This window comes from Zosterops lateralis (assembly GCF_965231275.1).
Source record: "Zosterops lateralis genome assembly, chromosome: 22".
In the NCBI taxonomy this organism is placed as follows: domain Eukaryota; kingdom Metazoa; phylum Chordata; class Aves; order Passeriformes; family Zosteropidae; genus Zosterops; species Zosterops lateralis.
The window spans coordinates 1523752-1546562 of NC_139782.1; the positions used below are offsets into that span (position 1 = coordinate 1523752).

General features: G+C 44.7%; 1 protein-coding gene across 5 annotated transcripts in view; it reads right to left on the reverse strand.

Annotated features, from left to right (window-relative positions):
• The window catches only part of TMCO4 (transmembrane and coiled-coil domains 4), a 43786-nt gene that overhangs the window by 3735 nt on the left and 17240 nt on the right, over positions 1 to 22811 (reverse strand). For all 5 annotated transcript variants that reach the window (XM_083877010.1, XM_083877008.1, XM_083877007.1 and 2 more), the window contains exons 6-13: positions 19624 to 19721; positions 18982 to 19125; positions 18355 to 18474; positions 16877 to 17041; positions 16254 to 16390; positions 14730 to 14814; positions 10955 to 11072; positions 7968 to 8085 (exon numbers count right to left, since the gene is read on the reverse strand). In XM_083877010.1, the coding sequence (XP_083733136.1) occupies positions 7968 to 8085; positions 10955 to 11072; positions 14730 to 14814; positions 16254 to 16390; positions 16877 to 17041; positions 18355 to 18474; positions 18982 to 19125; positions 19624 to 19721 (985 nt within the window). The remainder of the gene's footprint in view (positions 1 to 7967; positions 8086 to 10954; positions 11073 to 14729; positions 14815 to 16253; positions 16391 to 16876; positions 17042 to 18354; positions 18475 to 18981; positions 19126 to 19623; positions 19722 to 22811) is intronic.

Genomic DNA, 22811 nt, shown 5'->3' on the forward strand with positions numbered 1-22811 from the left:
CCTCTGCTCCTTGGGAAAGGACAGGGCAGCTCAGCTGTGCCCTCCCCCTGCTCCCCCCCACCAAACCCCTGATGGATTCACAGGGAATCACTGTGGAGGAAAGCAGTGTGGTGAGGAATGCACAGGTCACTCACACACCTGAGAATTTCACTGCCTTGCTGTTTTTTTAAGCCCATCAAGTGCAAAGAGCAACTTTATTCCGCAGCAAAAGATCCCCTCAAGTTCAAACATCTCTGCAGAGCTTGGTTATTTCAGCAGGAGCAGCAACAACCTTTTCGCTAATGCTGTCTGTTTTCATAGCAAATGGTATTTTATGGGGGATGAAGGAGTTCCTGGAATGAGCTGCAGGTTCTGGAGCTCAGTGGATAATCCTAGTTCACCTCCCAGGAGCCCTCGGCTGCCCTGGGTGTCACACACAGAGTGATACCAAACTGAAGAGCCAGCTCAGCCCTCTGGGTATTGTCATTGTTTGCTCTCCCTTTCCCAAAGCTACAGGGAATGTGTTGTCCGGGACAAGCACTGGCGTCCAACCCTGCTCTGAACTGAGCTGCCAGGTCTGGGAGCTGTCGGTGCAGAAGGGAAGAAGCTCAAATGTCCCTGCTGCTTTCCAAAAACTCCTCATTCTCCTCATTTAGCTCTGGATGCTGCCTCCGAACCCACACAGCCCAAATGGTGGCACAGGCTGATGGATTGCAGGGCTCCCAAGCTCTGCCAGGCTATCCCTCAAAATCCAGTCAGCTCTGCCAAGCTGGCAGGCTCCTCTGGACACAGATATTCCCACATGTCAATGGAAGCCTTAATTCTGACTCTGGCTACATCCTGCATGGCAGAGGGCATCCACAGAATCCCAGAATGGTTTGGGTTGGAAGGGACCTTGAAGATCCTCCAGCTCCACCCCTGCCATGGGCAGGGACACCTTCCATTATCCCACACTGATCCAAGCCCCATCCAACCTGGCCTTGGGCAGTGCCAGGGATCCAGGGGCAGCCACGGCTTCTCTGGGCACCCTGTGCCAGGGCCTCAGCACCCTCACAGGGAAGAATTTCTTCCCAATATCCCATCCATCCCTGCCCTCTGGCAGTGGGAAGCCATTTCCTGTGTCCTGACCCTCCAGCCCTTGTCCCAAGGCCCTCTACAGCTCTCTTGGAGCCCCTTTAGTGCCTGGAAAGGGATCTAAGGTCTCCCTGGGGCCTTCTCTTCTCCAAGATTAACAATCCCAACTCTCAGCCTGGCAGAAAATGTCCTGGGTTTTCTGACAGTTTTCTGACAGCTCATGGCAAAGCTCTGATGCTGCCTGGGCAGAGGAGCTGGAAAAATCCAGAGACAGAGCAGATTGCACAACAGGAAACAGAAAACATTCAACATACCTTGACACAGGCTGTGCTGAATGAAGTTAGAATAGGAATAAAATTCTTCTGTTTGGATTCTCAGGAAACAATGTTTTCTCAAAGTTAGGACAGTGAACACAATCACTAATATAGAAGCTGCTATTTACATGGATTTATTAAAAAATTGATTCAATTCACCAATTGAATTTGGCACCTGCAGCAATGGTGCATCCTGGGCACCAGCAGCACTTGAAAAACCAATAAAAATAAATTCGAGAAAAAAACTGATAGAGCTGAATTTATTTTGGAAATCCTGACAATGCCATTTGCATTATTCCTCTTTGTTTCTATTTCTGCTCTGACAAATTGAGAGAATAAAGATTTATACTGCTGAGGCTCAGAGGCTTTGCTTTCACATCATCCCTTTGCACAATCACAGTCCTTGTGGACAGAATAAGGCACTCAATCCTTATTTTTCTTCTCATTTCAAAACTCACTTGACTGGTAAAAGTTCTCCTTTCATTGCAGTGATATTTTTTGAGCCAGACTGTAATTTTTTCCTGCAATCATCTTTCAGCCACAACAGATTGATCCAGTCATTGTCACCTCTGGGGTGGTAATTGAGGGATGTTCCCCTCAGACACCCTCAGGCAATTCCACAACAAGGCAAGAGCTTTTTCCAAGAGTTTTTTTTCCATCAGACTTGGATATGTTTTGTGATCAATGTTAAAAATTCTGAGTAATCACTGGCTTTTGCTGGATTCATCCACTGCTGAAAATCTCTGCCAGCTTTACTCTCAATTTACCTTCAGCAATTCCAAGAGGAAGATGGAGAAGAGTAAAACACAGAATATAACAAGAAAACCCAGGAAGTAAATGGAGGAATCAAGTTCTGGAGGTCTAAGGGACAAGTGGAGAGCAGCAGTACATTAGTGACAACAGGCAGCACAAAATTGGGAATTAATATTCTGAATTAGTCCTTGAAAGAGTTTCAAGGGAAATGTGCCTTCACAAATGTCCCTCTGCTGTCAGTAATGCACTCCAAGCCATCCCACTGAAGGAAACAGCTCTTCCACTGATTTTTCAACTGTTTGTGGAGCTGCTGTTGACTATTTTTTGTTGATGCTCTTCCCAATGACCGCCACTCGTTTATAAGGTAGCTACAATTAAATACTCTTTTTTTTGTGCTAATCCAAGTGGAAATTATTTAAATTAGATGGTTTAAAGAGCATTTTAAAGGACCCAGCATAAGCTGTGCATATAATTATTACTGGGGAATAAGTTGAACATTGGGCCATGGAGGACAAGAGATCTGAAAAATAAAGACTGCACTGACACCCTGAATTGCAGAAAGAGCTTAGGGGACCCAGGTGTCTGCCAGTAGAAAACACACCACTACTGACCTAAAATACTGGACATATTGATCACACCAGGACTATGGAAAATTTTTCAGGATTCCATACAAGAACATTGACATGAGGTTTGGTGTTCATAACCAGAAGGATGCATCAGGACCAGCCTGAAGCGGAGGGGGACTCCTCTAACACCCAAAGGGATTGTCACCCTTCCTCTCTCCACCTTGCTCCAAGAATACACAAGATTTGGCAGCTCAAACATTACCATCTCTGCTGTTTTCAAACCAGGTTCTCAGCCCAACCTCACAAAACAAGGTCACCTGAGATTAACTAAAGGAATTTTTGCTGGTTCTGGGGACAACAACCTGTTCTGACTCATCCCCGATGAGCTGATGGCAATAATGTGTCTGGGCAAGGAGTCCTGAGCATTTGGGAAATTCCAAGAGCTGTGGAGTAGTGTCACATCTCTCCTCAGCAATGTGATATCCTATAAATCCACCTCACAGGGGTTTGCAGACAGTTTAAGCTCTCCCTGTTCCCCAGTGTCACCGGGGCAGTGACACCTCTGTGGTATTTCAGTGACATTCAGCTCCTATCAATAATTCAGCTGCTCTAATTGCAGCATCTCAAACACATGATGTGCACAAGGTGTCAGCAAAGTCAGCCTTCCCCTTGAATTAACACTTTTAATTGGCTGCTGTGCTGGGATTTTGTTTCCATGTTAGCTGAGGAGGTCAGAGCGGGAGCTCAAAGGGAGCAGAAAAATAATACAGAATCAGCATTCGTGTTCCAGCAGAGGACAGGAAATTAAAAGCTCAATTTTCTATCCTTAATTCATCTGCCTGGGCTCTGTGTGGCCAATCCTGCAGAAGCCAGCTGAACAGTACTTTGGGAAAACTCTCACTGCATTGCTCCAGGAAGGGCTGGGATGGGGAAAGCTGCCTGCAAAGCCAACAGCTACAGACTGCAAACCAGGAAAGAACAGGGGATGCCTGCAGGAACTGTCCCATTTCCACATGCAAAGTGCTCCAAGTGGGAATAGAAAATCTGTCAAAGGTGATTTGTGATGCCAGTTGTTATGTTCCACAGGAGAAAGATATGCTGGCATCACAACTTTGCTGTCTCTGCAAAGGAACAGTGAATTTCCTCTGCTGGGATGTGTTTGATGGAAATATAGATCACCCATGAGTCACTCAAATGTGGCATTGGTCCCCTCAGCCCTTCTGGAGGAGAAGCTGCAGTCCCAGGAACTGAGCCCTGCCCAGGGTATCTGGGGGCTGTGAACACACTACACACTCCACAGATAATGTGGGAATTCCCTGTGGAAGGACACACTGGTGTTCCAGGCACTGTGGGGGAATGGGAAAATCCCTCCTGTAGATCTGCAGGAAATTGTGGCAACTCTGCTGGTTCCCAGTTGGGGGAATTTGGGCACCAGCCTTATGAAATATGAGTCCTGTAAAATGGTTCTCTCTGCCTTTAGAAGCAGCTGAGCATCCCCAGGCTCCCACAAAGCACATCCAGCTCGAGCAGTCCATGTGTGCTGGAGTGAGGAGAGACATCGGCCTTTGAGGTTTGTCAGCCACAAAGCAAAAACAAACTGCAAGTTATTCATGGCCTCATTTGCACTTGTTTTTGGGAAAACTTTTTCAGTTTCTTCCTCTGTTTTAACACAGTGACAGTGCCAGCACCCTCTGCTTGTGTCCCAAAGGGAAAAACATTTTGAATATGTATTTAATGTGGGATTCTTGGAGCTCCCAAATCAACAGCAACGAAGAGCACAGAATATGAAGCCACTGATGATTCCAGAGGTGTGGAAGTCATACCTGTGACCTCACAGCCTACCAGACAGATGGAATTGTTTCCACAAAGCCTTGCATGTTCCCCTAAGGGAACAGGGGCTCTCCCAGCTCCTCCAGGCAGCTGCCTTGGAGTTCTGCTTCAAGCTCTTGTTCCTCTGATCCTGCCCTTGGGGAAGTGGCACTGCTCACTGGGAACAAGTGAAACAAAGGAGCAATGACATACTGGCAACCTTTCTGTGCCTTTTCAACTCCCCAGGGCTCTTAATTAATCCACACTCTGTAACCACAATTAATTCTTTGCTGCAAGTCTTGGGAATACAGTGGAAAAACTCACAATTTAATGTGTTTGGAGAAAAAAGGCCAGGCTCACAGAAGTGCCAAATCAGTTGGAGTTCACAAAATTCAGAATTTCCATCTGCTTATGGCAATGATGTACCTGACTGCCTTGAATCTGTCTTCCCTCCTAATGGGAATTTGGGTCCCTTTTTCTGAGAGCTGACAGGAGGGTGGATCCAGGTGGGGGGTTGGTCTCTTCTCCCAGGTGAGAGGACAAGAGGAAACGGCCTCAGTCTGTGCCAGAGGACATTTAAATTGGATATTAGGGAAAAATTCTCCATGGAAAGGGCTGTTCAGCCCTGGCACAGGACAACAATAGAATTCCCTTCCTTGGAGGGATTTAAAACTGTGTGGATGTGACACTTGGGGACATGGGTTAGTGGTGGCCTTGGCAGTGCTGGGGGAATGACTGGCCTCAATGATCTCGAGAACTTGTTCCCCCTCACCAATTCCACAGTTCTCAGATCCATCCCTACTCTCCACTGACTTCCAACCACACATTCCCACTGCCTCTAAACCTGCAAGTTCATCCCTGATTTCTGCTGCAGTGAAACTGCCCATTCCTGACTTGTTGCTGACTCCTGAGCCTCCCTGAAGGTGCTCCTTGAGCAGTTCTGCAATACTCAAATACTAATTCAGACTGTACTGAACAAAGTCCCCTGAGAACAAACAGCAATCAGGATAATCCCCTGCAGCTCCACGACTTCCTTGGTCTCTAACAGGTGCTGTCAAATAAATCCACAGAATAAATCAGCCCCTTTGTAACCATGAGGAAGGATTTTATAACTGCATTTACTGAGTGGGAGGACATTTTTCTCTCTGCTTTTTTACTGTCAGTCAGATAAAAAACACACTAATCAAGAGAGACAGGAGACAGAGGCCTCGGAGGTGAATTCCTGTTTACACTGAGGGCTCCTAATCCTCCACTCATCTGAGGATTCTGTGCTACCACAGTAAAGACAACCAACCTGTTTGGATCCAGACCAGTTTTCATTATGGATGGACCAGGAGATGCCAGAAATACTGACAGTGCCTTTGTAATATTTTCATGCTGAGCACCTTTGCAACAGCTGTACTTTATTCTTCTATTACAGCTTGTTCTTCTCCTGGCAGGACACTCACAAGGACCTCCAACAAAGGCATCTGCAGGGGTGGAGCAGGTCTGCATAAAGAAAATACCTGTATCTCTACATCTCTCTAAATATCACTATGTGTTTTTCTGTTATGCTACTTCACTGTACTTGCAGCAAAATCCATCTTTGCTTTCTTGCCACTTTGAAAAATATTGCCTCTGGATTTTCCTTCCCCATTCTTGCTCATTTTATTTCTAAAATGTTCACCAGAATGCACTGTATTTCTTCTCATGGTCTGGAAAATGGATCAAGGCAGTGACACCTACTTAACATACATTTTTCCTCCCCAAAGCTTTGCAGTAAGATGAAGGAAGTGTCAATTCCTTCTGAAGTAGAGCAGCACTGGGACTGACTGCTGGCACCAGGCAGCCAGGATGCAGACACACAGCTCTGGGAGATGAGCAGACAGCAGCTCTGCAAACGTTATTCATTCAGCTGAAATGTAAATCCTGCTCCTCTGAGGGGAGTGGGGAAGCTGCACTGATCCAGACAGGATAAAGTGTGCAGGGCTCTGGGGGGTTTCATGCTTCAGGAAGCAGAAGGTCATGAGAAGGAGGGTCTCTGAACAGAACACAGAAAGAGAGGGGTGATATGGACTGACTGACAGGAAACATCACCCCAGTGCCACCACTTGGCACTTTGGGCCATTTTCATGCCAGCAACAGATGTCAGAGTGCAAATGAATACTGGCAGCTTTGGAATGGTGAGAAAATGGATGTGGGAGTGGGTGGAAATGCTGACAATCCAAAGAGATGCAAAGATGCATGGCCTATGTTTAAAAGCCTTCACTAAACTCCTTCCTCCTGGGAAGACCCTGTTGTGTTCCTCAAGTGTCTGTTCTCTCTGCTCAGCACCAAGCCCTGCATGTGCTGCCAAGGGCTGTGCAGAGCTCAGTGTTCATGAATGAAATGAGCTGAGAACAGTTGGGTATTTATAGGCTCAGCAAGCTGGTGCTCCAAAAAATCTAAAAGCTCTTCAAAGTGCCTTTGGCTCCAGAGCAACACTGACATTCCCTGCCAGCTTGTAGGGACACGTGGGAAGAAAAGTCATGGAACGGCGACCATGGAATTATTCTGAGCTTTGTGCTGGGCATCTTCCAGTTTGCAGAGAGTAAACAATAAATTAAAACATTAAGATATGGCCAAAACACAATGGCATGTCCAAGGTTTCTGTGGATATGGATACACAAGATAAGATCCGCATAGTTTTATGGGGAAGAGCTCACTTCTTCGGTGGAAGAGACAGCAACGTAGTGATGAGTTTAAGATAACTGAGTTGAATATTGCTAGATATATTGCCAGCTGCTCTAACAGTAGCTTATTACTAATGACACCAGATAGCTTTGAGGAAGCTAAATGTTTCCCACATATACCAGTCAGTCTCTCCCTGTTTCCTGGAGACACACGCTCCAAAAAGGCAGCAGGAGCTGGCAAACCAACTATTGCTATCACAGAGCTTCTGTAATTCCAAACCATTTCCGCCTCCTGCAGCCCTGGGGACCAAGGTACAAGGGCCAGGAGCCTGGCCCTGGCTGAACCTGAGCAGTGTGGAAGGCTCCACCAAGATAAGATAGTGGGTGGCACCTGCTGTGCGGGCGCGTGTTTGAGATCCACGTTTTCCAGCTGCTGAGCCCAGCTCCCCAGGATCCACACACAAGGATTGGGACAAGGCTCTTTCCAACCCAAACCATTCCATGATTCTGTGACAGCAAGGCCCTTCTTGAGGAGTAATAGCATCTTCTATCTCCACTATGAGATACGTCAGAACCAAAAAGCCCCAAACATATCCAACAGGAGAGGTAGATTCTCATTGTTTTGCTCAGTGTTGAGCACTAGCTGGGCAAACAAAACCCAGTGTGGGTAAGAGTTCTCTCAAAGAGAGGACAGAGGGACAATGCACCTGGAGCTCTGGCTGGGCTCTCTTCACTCCCCAGCTTCCCCAGCACAGTGAGTGTGGGGTTACAGTGCTGCAGGCAAAGAATGATGGAGAAAAAAGGAGAATATGAGAACTTACCACAGAGGAAAGGTCCATGTTCACCATCCTCCTGTCATCCAGGTCAACTGGCTGGAGGCCTGCAACACTGAGCTGGACAGAGGAGGTTCTGTAAACAAAGCTCAGCAGCCAGTCCCCCCTGGAAGCAGAGAAGAGTGGGAATAAATCCTATTGCCCAACCAAAGCCATGTGGAATCAAAGAATTCCAGAACGGTTTGGGTTAGAAGGGACCTTAAAGCTTATCCTGTTCCACCCCCTATCATGGGCAGGGACACCTTCCACTAGACCAGGCTGCTCCAAGCCCTGTCCAGCCTGACCTGGAACACTTCCAATGTGTTACTACTCAGACCATGAGGAGAGTGGAAGTGAAGAGAAGCACAGTGATGTCTGAACCAGGACCTGCTGCAGGTCTGTGTGATGTAACAATCACATGCTGATGAGGAATCACTTGCTGGATTCAGGGCAGGTTCCTGGGATACAGGGATGTAAGCCTGAACTGAATTCTGATCCATGGCTGTCATCTCTTTACCTGAAGTGAGTTTAAAAATCTGACCCTTCTGTTTATTTCTGTGTTTGTTTAGGGATTGCACATTGACGTATATAATCTGTTTTGTGTACTGATAGGTTCTCCAGCCCATAAAGCTGTAAAGATGATGACACCTACAACACTGATGTTGTGACATAAATATTGACTGTGAAGCTCCTGGGAGTGCTCCTGATTTATGGGTACTGTAGAAATACATGGATTCAGTGACAAAACTAGGAAGACTTTGTTCCCACTCTAAAGCAGCGCCATAAGTCACTGTGACAGTTTCAATGTGACTGTAGCATGAGGAGAGAAGGAAATACAAAACTCTTCTGAGCTGAGCAACAGCATAAAACCTGGGTACTGAAATGGCACTGTACTCTACAGAGCAGATTTAAGTGGGACACAAGTGGGATTTGTGCTCTGTGATGGCAGCAGGTAAAATGCTCCTGGCACAGGTGCCCATTCCTGGCTACTCCCGAATAATCCACACAAGGAGTTGTAAGTCTACACAGAGCCCTGCAAAACCTTTAAAATACCTTCACACTGCTCAGGTGTGGGGTCTTTCAAAAGCTGAGCCAGTCCAACTGGTTTGGGTGAGGTTTCCCCCTGGGAATTTGCAGCCCTGCTGTTAAGTGGGAGGGGACACCTCCAACAGCTGACAGGGCTCTCACTTGTCCCCTCGTATTCCAAAGCGAAAGGAGAACAAGGACTGAAGCTCAACAATTGGGCTCAAATTTGATCTCACAGGAATTCTATTCAGTATAATTCATCTGATCTAAATAGAGTTACTCCTGAAGTGACAGAACGAGGCCACTCTTTGTACAAGCTTGAGACCAGAGAAATCAGAATCAGGTGATGCCCTACCACAAAATGTTTATATAATCTTTCTCTCTACCTCAATCCTCACAGAAATTCCCCAAATTTCTCAATTCTCTCCTCTAGCTGCCCCTTATGTTACCAGAATAACCCTCTAGACACACACACACACTGTATTTTATTCCAACAGCACAAGCAGGCTTAGAAACTATACCAAGGTCTTTTTTTCTGTCTCTGTGTGTGTGTGTGTTATAGGAAATGGATACACAGAGCTTTTTACAGTGAAAGTGCTTTTTGTAGAACACAGAAAGGAACAATATTTTCTGGGTAAACTCAGTTATATGCAATGTTTTCTATCATTTATGGCTTCTTGGAAGAATTCAGAGCACTGGCAGGGAGGCAGCTTCTCCTTATGGTACAGGAAGAAACACTGCAAGTGGTGTTTACATCCAGCATCCCTGAAAATTCTGGGATCCAAAGAGGACACAAGCAACAGTTTTCAGCCTAGCTGAGAGATAGGGTTGATAATTTGTTGTTTAAACTTCTAATATTTTTTTATTAATTTATTTAGTTATTCTTTCTAAGTTAAAACACTCTGTTAGAATCACAGTAACACAATACTTCCCCACCTTCCACGCGCATGTGCAGGGAAAACACCAGCAGCATTCTCACCTGTCCTTGACCCGAGGGCTCACAGCCTTGACTTGCAGGTTCTTTGCCAATTTTCTTGCCTGGTTATTTCTCAATTTATTTCCCCATGCTCTTAGTCTTCCCCGCTTCATTCCATGGTTTTAATTTCCCCTTATCTAATTGTGCTGGTAAGCAGTGTTCCTGCCACAATTATCTTCCAAGACACAGTCATTAGGTTTGAAGCTGTCACTTGAATACTTAATAGCTTTTCTGAGATTGCTTCAGCTGTTTTGGGCCTCTGAACCTCCCTCTTCTCACCCAGCAGCTCCCATAACTCTGCACAACAGTTGTCTGCTTTTATTTCTAAGATGTTTTTAAATGTGGTTTTAAAAGGCTGGTATTTGTTTTGAAGGCAATCTTTGTATTCTTTTACATCCTTACTAAATTTGCTAGAGCTATTCCAGCTATTCTTCCTTTGCAAGTTAAATATCTTGTTCATTGGACTATCCTGACCAGAAACCCACTCCAGATATAAACCCCTTCAATTTGCTTGAGCTCCTTCCCTTCCATTGTGATTTTCACATGTTTTTTCCCCATAAACAGCCACAAGTGAACTGCATCTTAAAACTTTTATAGATTCTAATTCCCATTCTTTCAGTCAGTGAATTTAACTGCTGTATTTACAGTCTTTCACACAAAGCTGAGATTTAAAGGGGCTTCAGAATATATCAGATTACACACACAAACACAGTGACCCAGCTTCAGGCTGTGAGTGGTACAACACTGTCCCTCCATGAACAGGACCTACGTGGGCTTCCAGTGGCACAAAGAGCCAAGAGCAGAGTCAAAGAGCCTCCAGGTGCCTCCTGGAGCTGCCATCTCCAATGGATCTGAGGGAGTGGCCTGGAGAGAGGAGGCTCTGGCACTGCTGGATCAATATCCTCACCAGCACTCACAAAGTGCTTGAAAGGGATAAATACCCCAAACGATTTTCAGGCTACCAAGCAAGGCTGGGCATTGAGCACACACTGACCTGCAGAAGCCATTTATGATCCTGCCTGACACCACTCTGGTGAGAGATTTCCAGTGCTTGGCTTCTCCTTCCACTGGAGCTCCCAGTAAGACAACGTCTTCAATGATCCCTTGTGAGTCTGCCAAGGTGAAAGCAGAACAGCTCAGATTTAGATGGATCAGAAAATGTACTTCTATGAAGTTTGTTCAGATGTGCACTACAGAAAAATCATCATTTAGGTGGCTTCAATTTGGATGACAGAAACAATGGAAAGCAGGTCATAAATAAAACTTTGCATACATCTTATGTGTCCGCAATTCACCTGGAAATTACTAAATGTGAAAAATTGAGATCCTCAGACAGTGCAAAGGATCAAGCTGATGGCAGGAGAGAGAGGTGGCCTGGCCTCTGCCCAGAAAGATTCTTTTCAAGCAGAAAACCTCTGGAAAGGTTTGGAAACCCCTGGAAAGGTCTTTCTGCAGGCTCACTGATGTGGGTTTGCACAGAGCTTTGAAACAGGTGAAAGGGTCTGAGATCCCACTGAGTGAGCAAATGTTTTCATACATGAAGCATAAGGAACTCTTACCAAAGCTGATTCTATGAAAAACATGATCTGAACATGCAAAAGGAAATCACAAATTGTTAATATTGATTTGGAAGCAGCAACAACGGAGGCATTTGCCAATACCCAGTGAAGATCTGTCAAACTGGTTTGATTTCCTTCTGCTGTAACCTGAATGCCCAGGGCCTGATTTGCTGAACAGCAATGTTGACTTTTAAGCCCAATAAATCTTCCTCACTTATCAGAGAGCTGCAGCTGGGCAATTTCAGGAGGAATAATGATGGAATGAGAAATAGTGGGTTAGCTCTGCTACTTTCCTAAACTCCTGAACAATATATCAGTATCTTCCATAAATCTTTGTAAAGAGAGATGAAGCCTGATCTGCCACAGCAGTTAAATGTAAGACTCATGAGCAGAACATTTCAAATCCATATGCTGCACCTGTGGGAGACCAGGCTCCACAGACCTGAGCTAAACCTAACATTTGAAGGAGGGGTGCTGTCTGGGTGCTTTTCAAATGCAAATCACTTTAGTTTCCTGATAGCAGTAAAGGATTGGAGCTGCCTGCAGTGCCTGCATCCTTCTCCACCATGTAAATCTCGGTGCCTGAAAAATCCAAATCAGCTCTCCTGGAGTTATTTCTTATTGCAGAGCAAATTTTGCACCAATCGAAAAGAGCAAAGAGCAATTCAATTTTGTGAGTGTAATCTGTGAGCAATAAAGCCCTGTTCCCATAATTATGGACAATCAACAGGATTTCCCTCGCTAATGGGAAGTTCATTCCAACCAAGGTTCTAAATTCCATGTCCATGGTGTGAGCCAACTGAATAAAGAATCAGCTAATTCATCAGGATCCTGAATATTTGGGCAAGGTGTTGGAAACCTTTGTTTCTCCAGTACTTTGTCTAGCTTATTGCTTGCTCAGAACAAAAAAAAAAAAAAAAAAAAAAAAAAAAAAAAAAAAAAAAAAAAAAAAAAAAAGAAGTTTAGCCTTGGCTGAAAAATGCTCATTTTCTCTCAATGTTGATAGGATACAAACCTGGAAACAGATCACTGGCCTGCAGAGCAGCTGGGGCTCAAGATAAAAGAAATGTATTTCACAGTTTGTAAATCTTTTAGACGATGAAGAATAATAAAGTCTGCAAAAGCAGTGAAAAAAGATTAATTCATTAACCTTTTAGCCTCATAGAGAGTGGCTAATGAATAAGGAGTTTCATAAAGGAAAATTTCCAATCAAGTCCAAGCAGGTGAGAACAGAGTGAGAATGAGAGCCCACAATTCAAACCTGATTAAGTTGATTTCTCTAGAAAAGGTGTGGAAGAAAGAAGCCATCCCAGAGACCATAACCAACCCTGGGAGCTGGGCTTTGCTGTGCCCTTGGGATGCAACTCACTGGGAAAGGGAAAGCACCTCAGCACATCAGCCCTGACTGGAGGGAGAACAGGGCTGGAATTCAGCTGTGGCTGTGTACAGATGTTCCAGGGCAGAGCTGGCAGCAGTATTCCCACCACTGAGCACAGCAGGGATCCCAGCCCAGTGGGATACTGGTCACAGGAGCTGTGATCAGTACCAAACACCCAGTGTGTGACACCTCACTCCTGTCACACACAGCTGCGTTTCAAGGTTCGGTCTCTGGTGGTAACAGCCATTATCAATTTGCATCAGTTTGCTAATTGCTAATTATTTACTAAAATGCATGGGAATCACAATGAAGAAATCAGAGCAATGATCTTCCCACGCAGTAACGTGTCTCTGCTGGCTCACTGATTCCAGCTTCTGCCATAATGTAATTTTCTGGAAACCTGCTGAGCTCTGGCTCCTGAAGTGATCCGTGATGAAGTATTCAAAGGTTATTCCATTGCTTTGCAGAGAAGTATTTGAACAGAGTCTGAGCTCCTGCCAGGGTGTTTCACTGACCAATCCATCATTAGCTATTTGTCCTCAGAAATGCCACTGCCATCTGGATACAGAGCCCTGCATGACAAGGCCGGGTGTTCCTTTCGTGTGAGACATCCAAGGCCAAGCCCAAATCAGTCTCAGCTGTCCCAGGTCCCAGCTCTGTTCCTTCTGTGGCTTGCTCTGGAATGTGCCTGTGAGAACGCCTTGGCAATCTGTGCTAAACATGCTGCTTTTCATCTCACAAACAGCTCAGCTTTCAGAATTCAATTAAGGAATTGAAAAATCAGTGTATGGTGGGAGCTGCTCTGATACATCATCACGATATTTGGATTTCTTTGGAGTGGCAGCCAACCCTCCAGACCCCTAAGGATTTCCTCCCTAAGTTCATGTCATGTCAGAGCCTGAAATAGACTGAGATGAAAACCTGGAAATACCTCAGCCCTTGACATTCTCAGGACACAAAAAGTGTAGATCTAGGGCCAGATTAGGATCTGGGTTCTGGCTCCAGTGTAACTCCATAAGGATTATTCTGGATTTGATTAGATTTATTTTGAGAACGGAATTCCTGTATTTGAGGACTTCTATCTTAAATCAGAAGTGAAGTTCTGGCACACAGCTGTCAATCCTAACCTTCTCCATCCTCACTTGACTCTGTTCCCACCTTCTTGGACTTTACTGGACATTTTCCTTTATAAAATTCCCTATTTATGATTTATTGTGAGGCTAAATGGTTAATGAGTCAAATTGCTACGTGGGGGGAAGGCAGGCTGCACACACTCAATGCTGACTCAACTCCAAGATACAAATTCCATCAACTGATCATAATGATTTTACTCTCTTTTTTTTCCCCAATTAAAAATAGAAATCTATTAATAAACAGAACCACAATGGGTAATAAATTGGCAGATGGTTTTATACTTGACTTTGAGGGAAAATTACCATGAAAATGGCAGATGACAGTGGCATTTCAGTGACTTACAGGGAAGGCAAGACTCAGGGAATCAGACACAAGAGCTGCAGAAAGCTCCCAAGAAAGGCAAAGCATCCTCTGCTGGGATCAGGCAGTGCATGGGCAGCTCCAGTCTGATCACAAATGTCACATTGTTGTTTACAGACCAAAATGACCTACTGAAACTCCTCAAGTGAAGACACTGGATCTTTTCTGCCGGACTGGAGGAGATTAATTTGGCTCTAAAGGCGCTTAAACCTCAGGGGTTTTTTTTGTTTTCATCCTATCCTGAAAGAGCCAAGCTGTGTTCTTCCTCTTGGAAGAAAAATTTCTCCACCAGGAGTAAGGAAAATAAAAGAAAACAGTGGTTAGAAGGTGAATGTTACCTTTTTCCTGAGCCATTTCCTGCAGGCAGAAGTAAATGACTCTGGCACCCAGGCTGAAGCCAATCAGTGTGACAGGTCTCTGGCCCTGAGAAAGAAGGAGAAGAAAAAGTGCCACCAAATGGTGTTTTCTCTTAAAAGAGAGACTGGGCCTGGGATCCCCAAGAGCCTGAGACACAGAGCACCTGCTCGTGCATCACCTTTGAAATACTGCAGCAATTTGGTCAGTTTCAAAGGATCAGGTCTCCTCAAAGTTATGCCCAGTTCAATATGGAGAATTCTGCACATTCCGAGTATTTTGTATGTTTTGATCTTCAGAAAATCAACTGAAGACAATCTAATGATCAGAAGTTACAACAAAGTGGATGTTTCAAACAGAACCAAAACAGATGCTGAAGTTGGTTTGAAATTTCCAAATGAAAACCTTATTGAAAGAACAAAATTTTCCTAGAAATGTTTCAATACAGAGAAGAAGCCATAATACAAAAATACTGACCAGTTCCAGATTTCAGCAGTTCCAGATTTCAGGCTGAGTGACAGCAGCAGCATGTGATGGTTATAAAAAATGATGTGGCTTTTAAGCTTTTATTTTGAACAGCCTAATAAGATTTTCTGTAAGATTAAAGGGAGCTTAATCCCAACATCAATGAAAAATGATCTTTGTAATATCCAAGGAGCAGGTGTGTGATGGACACCCCAGACATCTCATTAACCAGCTTTAGACTCTGCAGCACACTGGAATGTGTGTTTTCACAACAGCAAATGCTTAACAGGCAGGAACAAATGCTCCATAGCAAAAGAAAGGGCTTGTATGAAATAAAGTTTATTGAGTTTTCTAGGATTGGGTTTTTATGAGATTGAGTTTTTTATCAAATTTGTTCCTCCTATGCTGTTCCATCTTGCTGGGACACACAGCTCGGGGGCCTCGGGCTCCTCAATAATCAGCAGTGACTGATGTGAGACAAACAAATGGCCAGCAAAACCCAGCACTGGCCCAGCAAATGATGACAGGCTCTTTGGGGACAAAGAGTCTGTTTTCAAGCCTTTTCAGAGAGAGTTCTGTCAGTTCCCCTTCTCTGTAGGCAAACCACAGCTCACTGGCATTGCCTGCCACCCACTTTTCTGTCAGGTTGTTTTGCTGGTGCCTCTTAATGATCAATAAATATTTTTAACATTTTGTATTCTCCTTTCCTTTTCATCCATCCTCACCTCTTACTCTCTGACTTCCACTAGGTGATGGGCCTGGCTGTGTTGTGACATGGTTAAGCCTGGGGTCATTTATGACCTGGCTCTCTTCCACCTCATTGAGAAAAGCTTTAGGTTAAATGCAACAAATCTCAGCAGGATTTCTCTGATCCACTTAGACCTCCTCCTTTCTCCCCGTGAGTGAGATATCTGCTGGTCACATGCAGCACTCTGAAGTTTTTGTTCTATTAATTTTTGTCTCCCTAGAAAGATACCATTTAACCAGCATGACTACAAAACTTCACCTCCCTGGGTTATTCCTGGATAATTGTAGCCAGTTACCTGCTGTCTGCTGAGCAGGATGTGTGCAAGGTGCTTGCCCACTTCAGCAGAGCGATGCAGACACACTCCCCAGGGGTTGTCAATGACACTGGCAGCAGTCAGGAGAGAGGCTGGCCAAGTCAAGGCTGTCACAATCCCTGTAACACACAGAGGTTCCTCAGAAAACATCGAAATCAAGAGAGTTCACTGAAGTTAAAGGCTAAGCCTAGGAGCTTATGTAATTTCCAGCTTTTCTTTCCCAATAGCTGTGCTGAGAAGTGCTTTGCTGGACTACAGATAAGAAAAGATGTTCTGGCACAGGGGGTGACTGTAACCTGCGTGTTGGGACATTTCTGTATAGCAGTAAATGTGTAATAACATGGGGAAATGAACAGTCACACGTGAAGGGAAGGTGTTTCCAGCTGTAACTTTACCAGAATGATGCAATGACACGGTGGCTCAGCAGTCCAGGAAAGCACAGCTAAATTACAGGTGTGGTAGAGGAGGTTCTCAGGTCACTTCTGCTGGGCAATGCCAGCACTGCCTCCTCCAAAACATTCCTCCTTTAGGAAATCCCTTTAACACTGAAACTGCACAAGAGCCACTCAAGCAGATCCGACAGGATTTAGGATTTAGTTTCTTACCTGACAAGACAGTGAATTTAAGGGCTTCTTGAGCCATCATGTTCACAAAACCATTCAGCAGGGAATCCAAGGTGTTGCCAAGCTCCATCAGGTACTTGGATTCCCAGGCCAGGCAGTACTGCTCACTTGAGTGCAACATGCTGCTCCACGGGGCTGTGAAACTCCCTGGAAAAGATGGAATTGCAAAGATGGAATTCATGTTAGGAGAGAACACAATGGCTGATTCCTGGCAAGAGGAGCCCAACAAAGGGTCAGAACCTGCAGGACACTGGAATATTCTGGCAATGCTATTAATGACAGATCAACACTGAAGGGCAGAGCAGAGCTGTCATCTTAATTAATTAAGAGCCTTCCCACACTGTTCCTTCCCCAAACAATGCAGGTCAGGTTGAGGCAGCTGCTGATCAAGGTGACACAAGATACCCACAGTGGTCTGTCTTATTTGGGGATACGTGGATTGGCAACTGTTGGCACCTCCATAATCACAAGGTGGGAAATTCCATAAAACTCCTGTCCTCAGTCCATTTGAAGGAGTGTGTCCACAGACAGACACTGCTGTAAGGAGGAAAATGGATGACAACCCTCATTTTGCTCTTTAAAACATTCTAGCAGATTGCTCCTTATGGAAGAAGAATGTGTGTCATCTGCACTCCCTTTTAAGGGCAAACAGACACAAAAAGGCTCCTGGAGGGACACACTTGCCTCTTTAACTGTGCTTGGGAGCCCTCCAGCCCCAACGATTTGGACCTCTGGCAAGCAGACAAGAGAGATGCCAAAGCACAGCACTGCAAAGTCACTGTCACTTCCCTGTGACAGCAAACTGCAGCCTGGAAGTGACAGGGCGAGACACCCTTCTGCATTAATGATACCCACAGTTAATTATAGTTCTTCTCAATAAACTGGCAGCTGTTCAGTCAGGTTGCTGAGCACATTAGCAGACAGGTGACATATTTTATATGACAAGCTACACTGGAAAATAAAGCACTACAGACCTTTCAAGGTTTACCCTGTAAGTCACCTCCAGAGTGCTTGCTGTGCTTAACAGGATTTACTTGACAGAACTTTCTTGCCAATAAACCTCATTAGCTGGCAGATACAGAGAGAGCAAAAACACGCTGTTTTCTGTTAATTCCTGGAGGATAAACATAAGGTCTCTGAGACACTTCATACTAGTGCTGGCAACCATCTCCCAAACAGACCTTTTCTGGCAAAACCATGCAACAGTTCCTAACAGCAACAATCCTACTATGGCTGCTCCCAGTCCAGCTATCACCACCAACTTAATGCCCTCTTTTTTATTGCTCTGTTTGCCTGGGATTGCAGATTGGGTTGCAAAGTCTTGTGGTGAGAATTGATGTGGTTCAGTTACCATGCCATGGAAACGTGGGACATGGTGCTTTGTGAGCACAAACACAGCCTGGAGTGGGACACAGCCACAGCCCTTGGAGCTCTTCTCAGCTTCTTCGTCATGTTCTTACCATATTTGCCAGTGCACAGCCATCCAGTGATTGCTATGGTGATGTGGAGCTGCCTCCCTTCAGTAAGTGGGAGGAATTCAAACTCTTCTATGGCTCCCACACGTTTCTTCATTTTGTATCCTACATGCAGCCAAGAAGAAACACATGGCTCAGAGATGGCACTGAAAGGACACGCTCTGCTAATAGTAGGAGTTTGTTAAGAAAATAATTGGACAATCTGGAGAGGGTTTTTTTTCCTTTCCAAACCCCTCAGTCAGCCCATGCATTACTTATAGCTTGGTAAGGAGCCAACATGATCTTTCTGAGCTTGTGTGATCTGAGGGAATCCAGCAGAAGGGTTGTTTGTTTGGTTTTTTTTCTGTAACAGCTGCTTTTTTCCATGGCAGCATCTTTCTAACCCAAAGCAGCAAGTTTTCATTTCCTTCATTAACCACACACCAAATATTCTTTCCCTATTTGGTCACCAGGGGTTACTCAGTACCTTCATCAGCACTGAGACAAAAATCTCAAGGATTACACCTCCAATCACTTCCCTCACTCTTCAGAGAGCCCAGTGGTGTCATTAGCTGTGTTTGCAGACATGATCCTGTGCCCCAGTGGCTGAGAATGATGTGGTCACTCTCTTACCCGTAAGACCAGCTCCTGCTGCTCCAAAAAGGGATGCCATGATGGCAATGCCAGCAGTGGATCCTAAGGCAGCTGCTCCAGCACTCCCAATGATTGTGGCAGCTCCTGCAGCAACCAGAGGGGCAGCCAGGCCTCCTGTCAGACCTGAGGATGCAGCAAGAGATATCAAACTATTATCCCTTAAAAACCCCAGGCAGGCATTCCCCTATGCTGGGAGAGTGCTACTACTGCTGCTGGAACAATAAAGGGGCTTCCTGAGACCCTCCCTGGGCCCTGAATATCTGCCCACATTCTTTGACTGACTCCAGGAAAATGAAGAATAATTTCAAAGTCAAAGGAAGACTACGTGGTGATCTGGGGTGAGCTGTGCTCTCTTTACTCAGAAAACATTAATCTAATCTCACACTTTTGATTTCGGAGTTGAAGATCTGATCCTCTCATAATATGAGAGCAAAGGAGAAAACATTTTTAAGGGTGACAACCCCAGTTTAATACTTCCCCCAGCTAGTGAAGCTACACTGGAATAACTTTTCCAGCTAATTCTTTCATGTTTATTTTTGTGGGGCTGAAAATACTTTTCTTGGAGTCAGACTTCTCTCTGTCCCTGGTGCTGTGTCCCCAGAATGCCAAGGGCAGCCTCACCAATCACTGTTCCACCCCCAACAGTTGCCAGACCGATCAGCAGGTATCTCTTCAGCTTTTTTCTTCTTTCCTTCTTTTTTCTTGAGACTTCTGCAGTTCTGTGGGGGGATTAAAAGTAGAAAAACTAAGGGAAAAGCCCAAAGGATAACAATGCTGCAGCAGAATCTGCTTTTATTCTCCTCAGTGTAACTTCCCTCCCAGGAACAGTAAAAAGGAACATGCAGGTGTGGACTGTGCCAGCACACTGAGATTTATGAGAATGGATTTAGGGATTTAAATTGAATGCATTAAATGGACCACAGATTTAAACTGAAACAAATTTGAATTGAAACAGATTTAATTGCTGACAAAAGCCAACAGATATTACTTACTCAGAAAACCCTTCCTAATAGGGTTGAAGCTTGTAAAAAAAAAAAAAAAGAAAGAAAAAAAAGTCAAAGGCATTTCATTAACTATATGCTGCCTAAATGTCCTAAAAAAACACAAAAAAGCTAAGAAGAAACAGGGAAAAGTGTTTGAAATAAAAGTGAAAAGGGGTAATTTGTGCTAACAAACAGAGATGCAATTAAACTGTTTTCCAACAGCAGTGTTTACTTTGAGCTGCTTTCTAATTGCACATCACAACATAATAATATAATGGGAATTAAACAGAGTCATCAGTGTGTATTTAAGCTGCATTCTAACAAGCTTAACAGAAAAAGGTAAATAAACCTAAAAGGAACAAATACCACTTATTAGCCACTACTTTTGACTTCTCTCCAGTGTCTTTGTTTTCTCTCTTACAATAAGTGCTTCAATTTCAGAGGAAGGTGGGAGAAACAGAGGATACTGGAATAAGTTGCTTCCAGAGGAAGGTTCCTTCTGGCCTCTTTATACAGCAGTTAATCCAGGCCTTGAAACATGACAATTTATCTTGCTTCCAAACTTGGATATTTTCCCTGTTAATCCTAGCCTAATTTTGGATTTTCGTTATCCATATAATTGCTAAATCCTTCCTGGAACCCTCTAAGCACACTGTAATTTTGATTAAGACAATTTTACACGAGTCCCAAACAATATGCAGCTTTGTGAGGCGCAGCAGGAGGAGAATGGAGCTCAGTGGGTGAAATCCCTGAGTCACTGCACTCACTGGCAGAACTCCCACGGACCTGCACGTCACGGAGACTTTGTCTCCACAGAGACCCTCCAAAAAGCCATTGCTCATTACCTCATGCAGCTGCAAATGTGGTGTCTGCAGAGAGCAACATCCCTCCAATTTCTGCACAACCACAGCCACTTCTACAGTCCCTGGACAAAGCAGGGTTTGGCTATCAGAAAACCATGGAATCATTGAGGCTGGAAAAGATCTCCAGGACCATCACGTCCAAGCTGTGCCTGATCTCTGCCTTGTCACCCAGCCCAGAGCACTGAGTGCTACATCCAGTTGTTCCTTGGACACCTGCAGGGATGGGGGCTCCACCATATCCATGGGAAGCCCCTTCCAATGCCTGACAGCCCTTTCCATGAAGAAATTCCTCCTGATTTACCCTGAACCTCTCTCTGGCACAACTTGAGGCCATTCCCTCTCATCCTTTCAAAATGCTCTACTTTGTTCTTTAGTCACCAGTCTGAATGCTTGGCTTTGGATAAAATTGCTCCTGGAGCTCTTTACATGAGTGCTGCAGCCAGGCTGTTCATACCTAAGCTGGCAATATCCAGCAATTTCTGTTCTACATGAGGTTCATTGGCTTTTACAGTCACTGCACTGTATCTCAGGCTGAGAATAATGACAAGAGAGCTGGAACATGTCTAACCTGGAGTCAGTTGGAATAATGAGCAGTGTGAGTTATGTGGGGAGAAGGTGAGTGGCAGCTAAATCCTGCCTGCCGATGCAGTAAATAAAAGGAGGAGTTTTGCCTGTCATTGCCTCCCTTCTGGAGCTGCCAGCAGCTGCTTCCTAATGGCTCCTCCATTAGCATTATCACTGGATTACCAGACTGCTTTCATCCACTGTGGTAATTAACTGCTGCCTCTGGTATTTCTCTACCCTCACTGAGCTCAGATGTGCAGTTTCTTGCCTGAACCACAAGTTATGTTCAGAGAGATTGTTATGGGGATTTTTACAGGTCATTTTCCAATATAGAAAAGTGTCAGGAGCACACATTAGCAAGCAAATGTTGTGATGTTTTCCAGTTGCTTAGAGAACCGTGTACAAAAGAAAGGTTCTCATCTGTGGGTCAGTGCACATTTAGTGCAACTAACATGGATTTAAGTGGTTGGAGCATTATTCTTTAGAGGACTGCACATTTAATCCTGTAGGTTCTGAGTGTCAGCCCAATATATTCACAGCAGCAAAGGCAGGAGCAAAACCTCCTGTTAACAAATATCAGTAAAAACACCTGTGCAGGAGCTGCCAAACCCCTGGTTGGTTATTTCTGCTCCAAAACATCTTGCTGGTCAAAGCTGGCAGCATCCCAAGCACATGATGGTACTCTCAGCCCCAAAATCTGTGAGGTCAAGGTGGTGACAGGTTTATATTTTCCTTTCCCCATTGACTCCTGACTTCAAACCAAAGAAAGGATCATGGATTCCCCACAAATCTCAGCCTTGTTTTGGCACAGCAATAACAATGAGTTTTCACTGTGGTCTTGGGCACCTCTCACCATAAGGGTTTTTATTTTTATCCAATAGACATTTACTCCCATGGCTGCAATTTGGGCAAAGGACAAGACAGGAATTCCTGGCTCTGTCCACAGCAGACACACAGTAACCCCACTGGGCTGGCAGCAGGGTTTGAAATCCACGCTCTTCTTTCACCATTATCAGACCCAGCTTAAAGGCCCAACACTGAGTTTGTACAGCAAAACAATCCCCATTAATACAACCCTTGCTCCTGCACAACAAACGCTTAGCAGTCCACGATCTTTGAGATTATTCTGACTTTCCCTTTTTACAGTGTGCTATAAAGTTAAGCATTATTTAAATACAACTGTTACTGGAAGATACCCATCACATGCTGGACCCCATGGTAATACCTGAGCTGAACCATGGCAAGAGTATCTATCAAAGCCTTTATTAGCATTCAGGGTAATCTCATAACCTGTTTGCTGAGTTGACAGATGAAAATATTTCCCTTGAAAGTCCACTACAGACAGATTTACCGCTTTAATTATTGCTAAACTGTCATACAATTCCTGCCTGATGAGAGG